Source organism: Callithrix jacchus, chromosome 1, assembly GCF_049354715.1.
Source record: "Callithrix jacchus isolate 240 chromosome 1, calJac240_pri, whole genome shotgun sequence".
NCBI lineage: Eukaryota > Metazoa > Chordata > Mammalia > Primates > Cebidae > Callithrix > Callithrix jacchus.
This window is the reverse complement of record NC_133502.1, coordinates 49,314,959-49,329,344: the sequence shown is the minus strand read 5'-3', so window position 1 is coordinate 49,329,344 and position 14,386 is coordinate 49,314,959. Positions and strand designations below refer to the sequence as shown.

The 14,386-nt window shown below is 33.7% G+C and overlaps 1 protein-coding gene across 7 annotated transcripts in view; it reads right to left on the bottom strand.

Annotated features, from left to right (window-relative positions):
* Positions 1-8,734: 8,734 nt before the first annotated feature.
* The window catches only part of PCDH9 (protocadherin 9), a 929,699-nt gene continuing 924,047 nt past the window's right edge, over positions 8,735-14,386 (bottom strand). For all 7 annotated transcript variants that reach the window (XM_078349390.1, XM_008985961.4, XM_035275604.3 and 4 more), the window contains one exon: positions 8,735-10,925. In XM_078349390.1, coding sequence (XP_078205516.1) covers positions 10,899-10,925 — 27 coding nt within the window. In that variant the 3' untranslated portion in view covers positions 8,735-10,898. The remainder of the gene's footprint in view (positions 10,926-14,386) is intronic.

Genomic DNA, 14,386 nt, shown 5'->3' with positions numbered 1-14,386 from the left:
TTTGTCTGTTTGTTTTGAGATAGAGTCTCACTCTGTTACCTAAGCTGGAGTGCAATGGTGTGATCTCAGCTCACTGCAACCTCTGCCTCTCAGGTTCAGGTGATTCTCCTGTGTCAGCCTCCTGAGTAGCTGGGATTACAGGAGCTCACCACCATCCCTGGGTAATTTTTGTATATTTAGTAGAGACTGGGTTTCACTGTGTTGACCAGGCTAGTCTCGAACTCCTGACCTCAGGTGATCCTCACCTCGGTCTCCCACATTGTTGGCATTATGGGAGTGAGCCACCGCATCTGGCCATAAGACGCAATTTTAAAATGGCACCTGCTATCACCTTAGCCTTATTATGTAAGGCTGATGGCCAAAATAGCATCTCCTGGGTGAAAGTGCATAGCAGTGGGATGGGGATGTGTGGTGAAGGCAACAGAGTGTAAAGGAGACTTATGTGATCACCTCAAGTCATGAAGTATAGAGGAAAAAATTATTCTTATCAAGTAACAGTCACACACTGCAGACAATGGGATGTGCAATTTTCAGGTATGCAGAAAGGAACATGAATTCTACAAAAGAAAAGTGAAGGTTAAAAATAAAATTTAATTGCATTATCAGTACTTTCTTCCAAAGCAGAACATTCCTTGAAACACATTAACTTTACTCTTGAAAGATACTGAATATTACTTAAGTCACTAGTTCCCCTGTGGGAGAATGGACAAATTCCAGCAACTAGATAGAGGGGAATAAAAAAGAAAAATTGTGGAAAGCAGAATGCTTCTGTTGTTTACGGATAATGCATTTTGTTAGAATTTTCCTATCACGTAACCTAAAACAAAACTAATGTTACATTTATTATTATAAGGATCTTGTTATACATCTGAAAATTGGGCTATTGCTCATGTAGGATCAAGTTCTTCCTACCATACAGATTCTGTAAAAAGGTGAGATTTTGAGTAGTGGTTAATTCACTCACTCATCAAATATATGCTAAACATCTACTTGGTACCAGGCATGAGTATAGGGGTTTGAAATACGTTAGTAAATTAGAGTTTATCTTTCAGTGGGGGAAGAGAGACAATGAACAATAAGCATTGTAAATGAATAAGTAAATTATAGCTATGTTAGAATATGTTCAGTGCTATGGGGTTAAAAAAGGAAAGTAGTTTGTGAATAGGATTGTGAATGCTAGAGAAGGAATTCCTATTTTAAAATGCAGTGATCAGACCCAGGTATGGTGGTTCATGCCTGTAATCCTACCATTTTGGAAGGCCAAGGCAGGTGGATCACTTGAGTTCAAGAGTTCAAGACCAGCCTGAGAAACATGGCAAAACCCCAAAACTACTAAAAATGCAAAAGAAAGAATGAAAGAAAGAAAGAAAAAAGAAAGAAAGAAAGAAGAAAGAGAGAAGAAAGAAAGAAGAAAGAAAGAGAAAAAGAAAGAAAGAAAGAAGAAAGAAAGAAAGAAAGAAAGAAAGAAAGAAAGAAAGAAAGAAAGAAAGAAAGAAGAAGAAAGAAAAAGAAAGCCTGGCATGGTGGTGTGCACCTATGATCCCAGCTACTCAGGAGACTGAGGTGGAAGGACCACTTGAGTCCAGGGGGGCAGCAGTTGCAATGAGCCATAATTGCACCACTGCACTCCAGCCTGAGTGATGGAGCATGACCCTTTCTCTAAAATAAAAATAATAATAATTAAAAATAAATAAATGGAGTGGTCAGATGTGTTAACCCACAAAACAAGACTAAATATATTTAAATAGTTTGAAATCATGCAAATGATATTTTCTGACAACAATGAAATGAAACTAGAATTAGTATTAGAAGGAATACTGGAAAATGCACAAGTATGTGAAAATAAAACAACATACTCTTAAACAACCAATGTGTCAAAGGTGAAATCACAAAAGAAACTAAAAAATGTTTAGGGATGAGTAAAAATGAAAACACAACATATCAAACCTATGGGATGAAGTGAATGGGTTGGAGAAAAATTTGTAGCAATATACACTAACATTAAAAAAAGGAAGATCTCAAATCAATAAATTAATATTGTACCATGAGGAGACAGAAAAAGAGAAAATTAAATCAAAAGCTAGCAGAAGGAAGGAAACAGTACACATCAGAATAGAAATAGATAAAATTAAAATAGAAAAGCTATAGAGTCAACAAAACCAAAAATTATTTGTTTCAATAAATCAATAAAATGGACAAAATTTAGCTAGACTGACAAAGAAATAAAAAAAGACAGAAAACATAGTGCATGAAAATGAGAAAGTGGGAACGTTATTTCTAACTCTAAAGAAATGAAAAGAATTTTAGGAGAATAATGTGAATAATTGGATACTAAGCAATTAGATAATCTAGATAGTTTAAAAATTCTTAGAAGCACATATATTACCTAAACTGAGTAAGAAAGAAATAAGAAGTCTCAAGAAAACCTATCAAAAGAGATTGAATCAGTATAATAATTTAAAACTTTGCAAAAAAGAAAATTCAAGGAACAGATAGCCTCACTAGAGAAGTTTTCCAAACATTTAGAGAAAAATTAATGTCAATACCTCTTGATTTTCTCCAGAAAAAAGAAGAGGAGGGAAAATAGTTTACACCATTTTATGTCACTAGCAATACCCTGATACAAAAACTACATAAAAATCTCACAAAGAAAGAAAAATATAGGCAAATATCTCTGATGAATGTAAAAGCAAAAATCCTCAAACAATACTAGGAAGTCAAATCCAATATTATGTTAAAATTATGGGTTAAGCCACAACTAAACGTGATTTATCCCAGGAAGGCAATGTGGGTTAAACATAAGAAAACCAATCTATGTCATATGCTACATTAGTAGAACAAAGGGGAAAAAGAAACAATCATCACAACTGATACAGGAAAGAAAAATTGACAAAATCCATGTGAAAAAGAATAATGTCTTCCCTGTCACTATATACAAATGTTAGCACAACATAGATCAACAGCCTTAATTTAAGAGCTAAAATATTACAATATTTAGAATAAAACATAGGGGTAAATTTTAATGATTCTGGATTTAGCAACGAATTCTAAGATATGACACAAAAATCATGAGTAATAAATGAAAAAAGTAAATAAATTGGACTTTGTCAAAATTTTAAAATTTTGTGCATCAATAGACATTATCAAGAAACTGGAAAGATAACAGAATGAGAGAACATTTGTCACCATGTATCTGAAATCAGGAGTAAATATCCAGAATATGTAAGGAGCTCCAGAAACTCAGCAACGAATAAACCACACAATTAAACATAGACAAAGAACTCGTATAGACATTTCTCCAAATAAGATATACAAATGGATCAATAGCCTTAGTTATTTGGAAAATTAAAATCAAAACCACAATGTGATACCACTTCACATATGATAAAATGGCTATTAGAAACAAACAAACAAAAATGAGCACCAGCATGGGAAACATAATGAGACTCTGTTTCTACTAAAAATTTAAAAAATTAGACAGCATGGTGGTTCATGCCTGTAATTCCAGGTACTCCAGAGGCTGAGATGGGGGGATCAATTGAGCCCAGGAGTTTGAGGCTGCAGTGAGCCTCGATCACACCACTGCACTCTATTTTCAGCAACAGCCTGGGTAACAGATTTTCCTCTTTCCGAAAAAGAGGAAAATAAGTGTTGGTGAGTATGTGGAGCACTGGACCTCCACACACTGCTTCTTGTAATGTAAAATAGGACAGCTACTGTAGAAAACAACTTGGCACTCCCTCAAACAGCCAAATGGAATTACCATATAACCCAGCAATTCCATTTCAAAGTATGTGCCCACAAATTAAAGAAATTTAGAAACAGAAACTCAGACAGGTATTTATAAAGCAATGTTCATTGTAGCATTACTCACAATCATCCAAAGGTAGTCATGTCCATTAACAGATGAATGGATAAACAAAATATGATTATGATTATATATGTATATATTATATATGTTTAGATTATATTTATATATTACATATAATAAATATAATTCAGCCATAAAAAGGAATAAATTTCTGATACATGACATAACACAGATGAACCTTGAGAACAAGCATTATGTTAAGCAAATAAACCAAACTCAAAATGGCAAATATTGTACTTTTTACAGATAGGAAACATCAAGTAGATTAGAAGTTACCTGGAAGTGGGGGTTGGGGGAAATGGAAATTTTTGCTTAATGGTTATAGACTGTGTTTGAAGGAATAAAACGCAAAAGTTTCAAAATAGTAATAATGATTGCACAAAGTAGTGAATGCAATTAACTTCACTGTATAGCACACTAATAGTTAACATGGTTAAAGTAACCAAAATGGTGATAGACTGATAGTTAGGGAGGGAAAGAGGGAGGGAGGGAGATAGGGAAGGAGGAAGAGAAGGAGATAGATATAGATAGATAATAGACAGATATAGATAGATGATAGATATGGACAGATGATAGATAGATAGATAGATGATAGAGATAGAGATAACTTTACAATAAAAAGAATGAAGGGTTGGTGTAGGCCTGAGAAGATTGTATTAACCTAAGACTTGAATCTGGGACAGTTCTTTACAGATATCTGAGAGGCCTATTTCTAGCAGAGGAAATTCTGATGCAAATAACCTGAGGCAGACACATGCCTGCATGTCTGAGAAGCAGTGAAAAACCAATGGATCATAATGGAGCAAGAAAGATGATCATAAAACAAGAGATTAGTGAGAAGAGGGGCATCCACACTTTACTGGTCTTGTAGGACAACATAAGGTCTTTCATTCTCATTTTGAGAAAAACAACTGTGTCTTGGAGTGTGGTGAGGAGAGGAAGGATGTCTTTGTTTTAAGAGCATTACTCAGGCATGCTTAAAACAGACTAAATGGGGGAAGGTTACATGAAGAAGACCAGTTAGAAGAAGAGCAGTTAGAAGATCCATAATAATTCAGAAAAAGGATAATGATACTTGGCCTAATTGGCAAGAGGAACTATTGAGACATAGTTAGATTGGATGAATTTTGCAGTCAAAAAGAGAAAGATGTTCCACAAGTATATAAGAGAAGAGACAAAGATAACTTTGAAGTTTTTGGCTTGAATATCTGATAGAGGTGCTGTTAACTAGGAATTTGGAAGTGTGTGTGTGTGTGTGTGTGTGTGTGTGTGTGTGTGTGTGTGATGAGATTATGAGTTATGTTGGATATGTTCGTTTTGACTCATCTTTGAAATGTCCAAGTATACTTGTTGAAAAGGAATTTGGATCAGAAGTCTTGATGTTTAGGGGAGAGATCCAGACTAGAATATGAGCTTCCCAAGAGAGTAAGTGTAGATAGAAAAGAAAAGAAGCCAAGAAACTGAGCCTTGGACCTTATAAAATGTTCAAATAAGTCATGAACAAAGGAGAAACTAACCAAGAAGCCTGAGGAGATATGGCCAGTGAATTAAGAGGAAATCAAAAGATGATGGTTTCCAGGAAGCCAGGGAAGAAAAAAAAAATGCTTCCATGTTTCCAGGAGGAAGTAGAGGAAGTATTCAACTATGTATGTGCCTGTAAAGTCAGAGGTTTGAATTCACACCAGCAAGGCCAATTTTCAGTTATATTCACATTGACGTATACTTGTATGTATGTAAATTTAACAGTGAATGAATTTAAGGGTATGTAAAATTATTTTATGACTTTTTCCTGTAATAAACCAAATGTATATCACATATAAAATAATTTGTCACAATTGGTTATGAAAACATTCAATTAAAAGAAAGTAGATGTAATCTCATTAAATATCAAAAGCTTGTAATTTTACTTAGAGTCACATCATAGTATGTTGTAGAAAGCCTTGACTATGCTGGAGTTCCATGGTAAAATTTTTAGTAGTGTGGTTGGGTATTATTTTTCAGAATTATGCCAATGAAAACCAAACTAATGATGAACTTGGAGGTGCAAGAAACATTCGTACAGAAGAACCACAAAAGTTCATAAACAACAATGTTTGAATTTAAATGGCATTGTAGTATTATTTAAAAAATCACTGTAGTTCAACATATTTGCAAATATGTGGACCTTAAGTAAGGTGGCATTCAATGAGTCCAATAATAATTGTGCTGTATAAATGCTGTTAGGAACACAGCCATAAGGCATAAAGAAAAAAGAAGAATAAAAATGAGAGATTTTTATTTAAAAATATCAGGTTTTTTACTAAAAAGCTTCAAGAACAATGTAATATGTTAAGATAACAAAAATATGGACAGAACTATTTCAATATGGTGCACTATTTAAGAATTCTAAGAAATAAAAAAAATGCATAGATAGAGGTAGAAATTAAACTCCTTATTTTAATTTGATAAATAGATGGCTGTATCAAGAGAACAGGAAATTGATACCTTTGGAATATACATTAATTTATACTTCCAGTGAACTAAAATATGAATAGAATATTATTTTGATTATTAAGTTTTACTGGTATACATTATACCTTATAAAATACTATACTATTGAGATACTTTTATGCTTTTTGAACAGGGCAAAGTCTGGTTGGTATCTACCAAAATTTAGATTGGCAATTGTGAAAGCATAGAAAAAGTATATAGAGAATTTATTATGTGATCACTGTGCCTTTAAAAACACTAGAAGAATTTTTAAGCACTCTCTCTCAAAAGAACAAATAAAAGAGCTTCCTTTAGGGAGGGAAGATCAGCTCTATTTAAAACAAAGCAGAACAATGAAGCATTTTTAGACTCACCACACCACTCCTCCTTTTCATAGGTTGGTTTGCCCTCATGCAAAGTAATACCCTGGCATCTACATCAAAATTGAAATTGACAAGGCATCCCTTTCATCCCTCACTGCCAAAACTCCTCATTAATAATAATTAACCATCCCTGGCTTCTAACCAACAGTTTAATAAATACCGAAACAACTCTGGGCCTCAGCTGCATTTGGAGCTTTAGCCGCGGAATGGGAATGATGGGATTCTGAATAAGATTTGCTGAATAGCATCAGTGCAGCAAAATGACTACTTAATTGTCTGTTAATGAATATCCATTATTTAAATAAATATTTATGCTAGATTATGTGTGGAAATGCTCATTCAAATAGGTCATATTCAGGTTTATAAAGTTAATTTCTATATGTGCCTCCCAAAATTGTTAGTGTATCACATCATAATATTTGATCCTTGCTATAAAAATCATCATTTTATACATTTCATATAGGTATGCTCTCTTAGGTAATGTAAACAACTTTGTTTTCTGGTAAATGGTGACCTTCATGTCCAATGTTAACACCATGAAGCAATATAGATGATATGTAAAAATTAGTCATTGCAAATGTACTATTTTATTTACTTGATGGGTAAATTCTGTTTGGTTTATGTTGTTATAACTCGTAACATTTCACAGAGGCTGGGTGTGGTGGCTCATGCCTGTAATCCCAGCACTTTGGGAGCCTGAGGCGGGAGGATCACGAATTCAGGAGTTCGAGACCAGCCTGACCAACATGGTGAAACCACGTCTCTACGAAAAATACAAAAATTAGCCAGGTGTGGTTGTGCATGCCTGTAGTCCTGGCTACTCAGGAGGCTGAGGCAGGAGAATCCCTCGAACCCAGGAGTCAGAGGTTGTAGAGAGTCGAGACTGCACCACTGCACTCCAGCCTGGGTTGCAAATAAGACTCAGCCTCAAAAAAAAAAAAAATTCACAGAGCATATAACCAAATGCCTTCATAAGACTGGAGACTGTTGTATTTATTAAAAGAAATATGGTAGGAATGGGAAAGGAATGGGAAAGGCCTTTTTCAAACTTCCAATTTATTCATAGAATATGAGAGAGGCTACATTAGTTTCTCTCACTCTTTACTCTTTAAGGCAAAGGTGAAAGACTTACCCGATTGGTAAAAAGCAGAGAACAGAACTGTACAGGTTTAGATTTTAATTTCTATTTTGCAGAATATCCTCTTTTCAGGATTCATCTCCTGTCTGTATCTTGGGGCCGTCTTTACCCCTGTGAGGGAAAAGAGAGTAATGCTACAGTGTACCTCAGACTAGGGGATAGGTCTATGGCTTATTAGGAATGAATGGTTAGGATATCACATCCAGACAGTGGTCCAAGCAAATAACTTTATGCCTCTGACTCCCAAATCCTACTTCACAATCCTTCAAAAAGCTCTAGGGCTTGAAGAGTCAGCCTTACTCTTACTCACCCTAGCCCAAAACTGCTGCATGAGTAAATATTGATGCAGTTGCTCTAGGGTGAACATAACGGCATACATTTGTTGTCTCTTCTTCTTCTTGGTAGATTTCTGTGCCTATTTTCCTAAACTGAAAGAAATGCAGAGGAAGTTTTGACTATGGGTTTAAGGCCATAATCCCAGAATAATCTTCTGCCTTGGCCTGTGATGACATAAGTGAAGGTTTGTTTGATGAAATCTTATTAAAGAGACAAAGAATCAAGAAGATAACCTCACTAACTAATTAGTGTTATCAGCACAGTTTTTGACTTGGGATTTCACTTTGATGAAACTTGTATGAATCTTGACCAGCTTGTGAACAAACTTTCTCTGTGAACTTCCCTAAAAAATAGTTTTGTAGACCAGTAGGGTAATTGAAGTCTTATGTTGGTACTCATATTTTCAGAGGATATTAAACCCCAATGTGTCTTCCTTGATTTCTAAATAAAAATGAAGTTTTATCAATATATACTTAACCAACAATTAGAAGTATCAATAACCAATTTGGATGTTGACCAAGAATTGACACACTACAATCAGGAATTCAGAACATTTATTGCAAGAGCTGAATAATAGTAAATAACGTAGAACTGGCAAAGCAGTAACAAGGATAATTGTTTAGATATTTATTCTGTCAAAGTCATCAAACACCCCTCACAAACCGACAAAAATGTACTTCAATAAGCAATGCACCCCTACCCATTATTTTCCATTATACTGTGGAAAAATGTGAACTGCTATTTACAAAGTAATTTTATTTTTGGTAAGAACAAATTAACTATCAGATTAGCAAACCGTTTTTTTTTGTAATTTTTTGTTTTTTTGTTTTTTTTACTTTTAAATTGATGGTGAACCGTGGCATTAAGATAACTTCCACTTCTTTCAATAAAGACATTTTGTTGCATGCTATTTATTTGTTTAAATCATCTGTCATGCCTTAACAAAAACCTCCTAAGAATGTTCGAATTTGGATTTGTTTGCACGTGCAACTGAGATCTTATTAACAGTAGTTGTCACTTTGTTGGTTTAACCTAAGTGACAATATGCTGGTACCTGCCAGGCATTGACCAACTATGATAACAAACAGTTAAACAGCAATAATTAGAGATTTATCCCTTTATTTCCCCCAACTACCCTACCTGGAAAATGTTCTGTTACATCATGAAGGCACAACACATTAAATATTTTGTGGCTATGGTCTAATAACACTTGTGTTACAACAACATTATTGTATATGAGGATCAACATAAACTCTGCCATTTCAACAAAGTTGTAGACACACATTTGCCCAATTGAAACTATATTTGAATAGTGATTTTTTTTCCATATATGCTAATTTGGATACATTAGTTTTGCACGAGTGACAAGTACAGAATATTATATCACTTTTGATGGATAACAGTTTTCCATTACTCTCTCACTTAATGGTACTAATTAAGTGATTTTGCTTTTGCCTACTTTGAAAATAAGGATATAAAAAAAATAGGTTCCGAATTTCCAAGCTTTTGCAGAAGTCCTTTTTTGTATAAAGTTTTCATTGTTTTCTTTCATCTTTATTTTTTGCAGAATTTCAGCATAATAAGCTATCATACAAGAAGCAAGATTTCAGAACCTTTTCTTAAACACAGGTGTTTGAGATTCTTTGAACAATGTGTGTCAAGACATACTCCTAACGCAGAAACACCTCACTAAAAGAAACAACAAAAATAACAACAAAGAGGTAAAAAAAAGAAGGACAGAAGCAACCGTAAAACACAGAATTATGCTACAACATTTTTAGGTGAACATTATAAGTACACAAATGTTGTTAATAATAGCTTGCTTCTATTTACAAATACTTTAACACTGATTGACTTACAAGTGTCCACTAACGTTGTTAACAGCACGATAGGTTTAATGCTTATCTTTTTAAGTTTTGTTTGCAGTATAATGTCAAGTATAGTGGTCCCAGCACAAATCAATGACAAAAAAAAAAAAAAAGAGCACAATATTCTAACTGGATATGTTTTTCAGTCACTCTATTCCATGAAACTTTCTTACTTTCCAAATGCATAATCTATTGTTCATAGCAGCAGTCCAGGGTCAAAATAAAATGCAATAATAAAAAAATTTGCACAATTGAGAGATCTCTGGATAGTTTAATCAATTCTAGTAAACAAGATCACATGGCTAGAACTAGCTTCTCTCATATGTTGCAAAACATTGTATCCTCCATGGTGCTAACACAAAGTTATGGGTATCCCTGCTAGAAGGGGCATAGTTGTAGAGATCTATTGAATACATAAAGCTCTGACACACACGGTATTAGCATGTCTATTTAGATTAAAGTTATTAGGTCCCATATAGCCTTTTCTTAGAGTTGGTGCTCCTTAGGACTCTCGATAGCACCTCCTGCTTGCTTATAAGACTTCAGATTTGCCAGAGGAATGTCTGTCATGTGGCTGCCATTGTTGAAATGGCCTTCGTTGGAGCCATATTGCTTACGGTCATTGAACTGGTTCCTGTTGCTGTCTTCCTTCCAGGCTCTGGTCAGGGTGTGCCCATTCACAAGCTTGTCCTTCTTGACCCATTCTTTCTGGGGTGCAAAGGTTGAGAGTGGAGATTTGGGATGTTGATATGGACCCAAGCCAGGAGGCATCCAGCAATTATCAGAGTGACCCAAAACCAAGCACTCTTGAGTGCACATCTCTGTAGCTTCAGCTAATCCTCGGGGACCCAAAGGCCCATCTACAGAAGATAAGAGACAGCGAAAATGAGAAAAGAAAGTGGTTAAAATTTTCAATAAAAATTATCTTCTTAGAGAAAAATACATTATTAGTGATCTCAGTTTTTTATAAAAGTATATCAAGCAACTCAAAAATATAAATATTTTTCATCATCTTTTTAAGATTAACACAAAGGGATCACATTTGTTATGGAGGTAGATTGATTTATTAATATTTTCCTCCTTAATCCTTTATTTAGTTCCAAAAACATAGATAGATAGATAGATAGATAGATAGATAGATAGATAGATGATAGATACATAGATACATAGATAGATGATAGATAGATAGATAGATAGATAGATAGATAGATAAAAAGACAGATGGGGTAAACAGATATAACCATGATACATCATTTTTTTTATCAGGTCTTTCAAGGCATATATATTATTGCTGATTTAGATTCTAAGAAATCCCAGAAAAAATATATGAATAATACAACTCCACTAAGTTAACAAGCAAAATTACCACTTGAAACAGAGCATTATTAAAAATAAATACTCTGAATGGCTATGTCAAATATCCTTTTTTCTAGATAAACACATTATTTTTATATGAAAATATTTTGCTACATTTTTGAAAAGTGAAATATTCATTTTAAAGAATATTTTATCTATAGTATCTTACTAAAGACACACCTGATCAGCTGCAAACATTCTGAAATGCAAGTAAAAAAAAAAAAAGCCATTTGCATCCAGACAGTGTTTGGGTCCTCTGAGCTTAATATTTTCTGAATTTTTAAGGTATAAAACTAAAGCCTAATTGCAAATTGAATCACATGGAATCTAACATTCTGGGGAAAGAAAGTGATCATAGAATTTATCTTCTACTTTTTTGTTTTTCACCAGCAGGCAAACTAGAACATACATTTTAACAAGGATTTCAAAAGTAAACCATTTTCTGATTGTTTAAATAGAAATCAGACCTTTACTAAAAAACAACATAAACCAAATGGTTAAGAAATAAATTGGGTTTCTTTGTTGCTGTTGTCTTACCCGCTTCCCCTTGATTAAACAGCCACCTGATAGATAAATGATAGCTTGGAAATTAGGAATTGATTTTACGAATGAAGTTAAGTGGATAGGCAAGAATGCCTGAGGCATAACACATTTTCAAAAGCAGAGAGTCGTCAGAAAAAAATGCAGATAAAAGTAAAGAAAACATAACTACAAGTTTGCTTAGTCATCAATTTACATAGCTCAATTAGTGGAATGTAGGTCTTTGCTAAAACCCAAGTTAGCACAACTATATTTTCAAATATCCAATAATTGTGAACTTTCTATTTGCCTTAATGATATTCTAATTATTTCTTGCATGTGAAGAAAAAATTCCCACTGAGACAGGCAACCATTGATGGTAAAGACCAGAGACAACAAACCACAGGCAACATCAGAATCGATGCTGAATGTGCTTTTCCTGCGTACAGGAAAATTCTCAGACCTCACCACTATACAATCATCCATGTAACCAAAACACCACTTGTACCCCAAAAGCTATTGAAATAAAAAAAAAAAATTTTAAAGCAGAACAGATACTAATGTGAAAAAAGGGGCTGAAATGCACTATTTCATATAAACTCAAACTTTAGCTATTTTTTATACCTAAAAGTCATCTTTTTAGAATAACCTTTAAATTACCTCCCATCTGAACCTTATTCCCATCCCCTCAACAGCAAACAGTTTTATTTTGTTTAAACACATATTCATTACTTAAAACTTTTCCTCTCACATACATCCAATGATTACTTACTTCCTTGGATATTTAATTTAAACTTCTCTATGAGCCTTTCTTTGCCCTCTACAATCTGGCCACATTTTAAAAGTTCAAACTAATTTCTCACTTCTAGGCTCCCTTAGGTGTACTCAGTGACTCTGCATCCACAAAGCTAACACATTTTGCTTAAACCAATCCATGCTCCCTGCATTAGGATCACAGACTTAGAAGATTATTTTTTTGCCGGGCTTGTTTTCATTTAATTACTGACTTCTTCAAGGGTCAGCTTATGTCCCACACACCAAAAGCAAGCTTCCATAACTCTACCAATTCATGCTTCATATGCACCTTGATTTCCACAGAGCTTTCTTTATTGATGAATAATAAATTTTCTAATTGAACTTCCTCAACTCTTAATTCCATTTTTGTCTTTTGGAGGGGGTTCTGTACATTTGCAAGTCTTAATTTTTATTTTCTCTCAACTAGATTGAAAATTCATTGATGAAAAAAAAATGGACCATAGGTCTTCTGATTCCTCATAGTGCTAAACAATAGTGGTGATCTACGAACAATGTTAGTTGTTAATTAAACTTTTATGAGGTTGCAAATGTTCTGAGGATTATTAAAGATATCTCCTGCTTAAAGACAGACCTACAGGAATTATCATAGAAGATGCTAATTTCACAAATCTTACACTAAATGCTTCTTCAACAGGAAATTCCTTTGCCTAGCAATAATTTGTGACAGTTTATAAATGAATAATTTAACTTCTCTGTTAAATATAAATATATTCACCCCTTTTTAGACATCAGTGGAGGTAAACACCAATTTGATGGGTAACATATCTTGAAGCCTATGAGCAAACTCTGAATTTCCAGCATCCTTAATAAGTTTTTTTATTGTTAAAATCTCCGAAGGGAAAAAAACTACAAGCTACCTCAGAAATGTCATTAGCATCAGGTTTTTATCGAGCCCATCAAAAAAGAGAGGATGTGCAAGGCTATTTTAAAATTAGTCTTATGTAACACACCCTGCCATTTTATCAATTTAAGACATATCACCCAAGGATTGAGAATGTGTTTGTGTGCATGTCATAAGAATATTTATACCTTACATTTTCAGCATTGAGTGACACATTTTAACAAATAGAATTTATCATTTTTAAAAATATTTACAACTGATAACATTTATTTATTCCACAAACATTTACTGAGTATCTATGTGCTGGTGCTATGATAGGCACCAGAAATGCAGGAGTTCCCTCTCAGTCCCATGATAGCTCACAGCTCCAAGAGGATAGTGTTGACATCTGTTTTGTTCATGGCTATATTTCTGGTGCTTTTAAAAAGAAGAAAACATTGTTTTAAAATGTTATTAAATATTGATATTTGCCAAAATATGATTGAATGTAAAATATAGTTACTATATACAATAGATAGCATTTTAAATCTCAGATGTTTGCTAATGCTGCAAAAATTATATGCACTAAAATATTATCCTTTTTCTTTGATATATTTGTATTATTACTAAAGGTAATTATTTTAGTTGATGAATAAAATTTGTTTTTCATTCATACAGTCTCTGAAATATTTATTGAAACCTAACATGCATCATATGTATTATTGTACTGGATTCTTATTAGATTTTGAGATTTTGTTTTTGTGTGAGTGTGGTGTGTTTGTGCATGTGTAATCATATGCATGTGTGTTT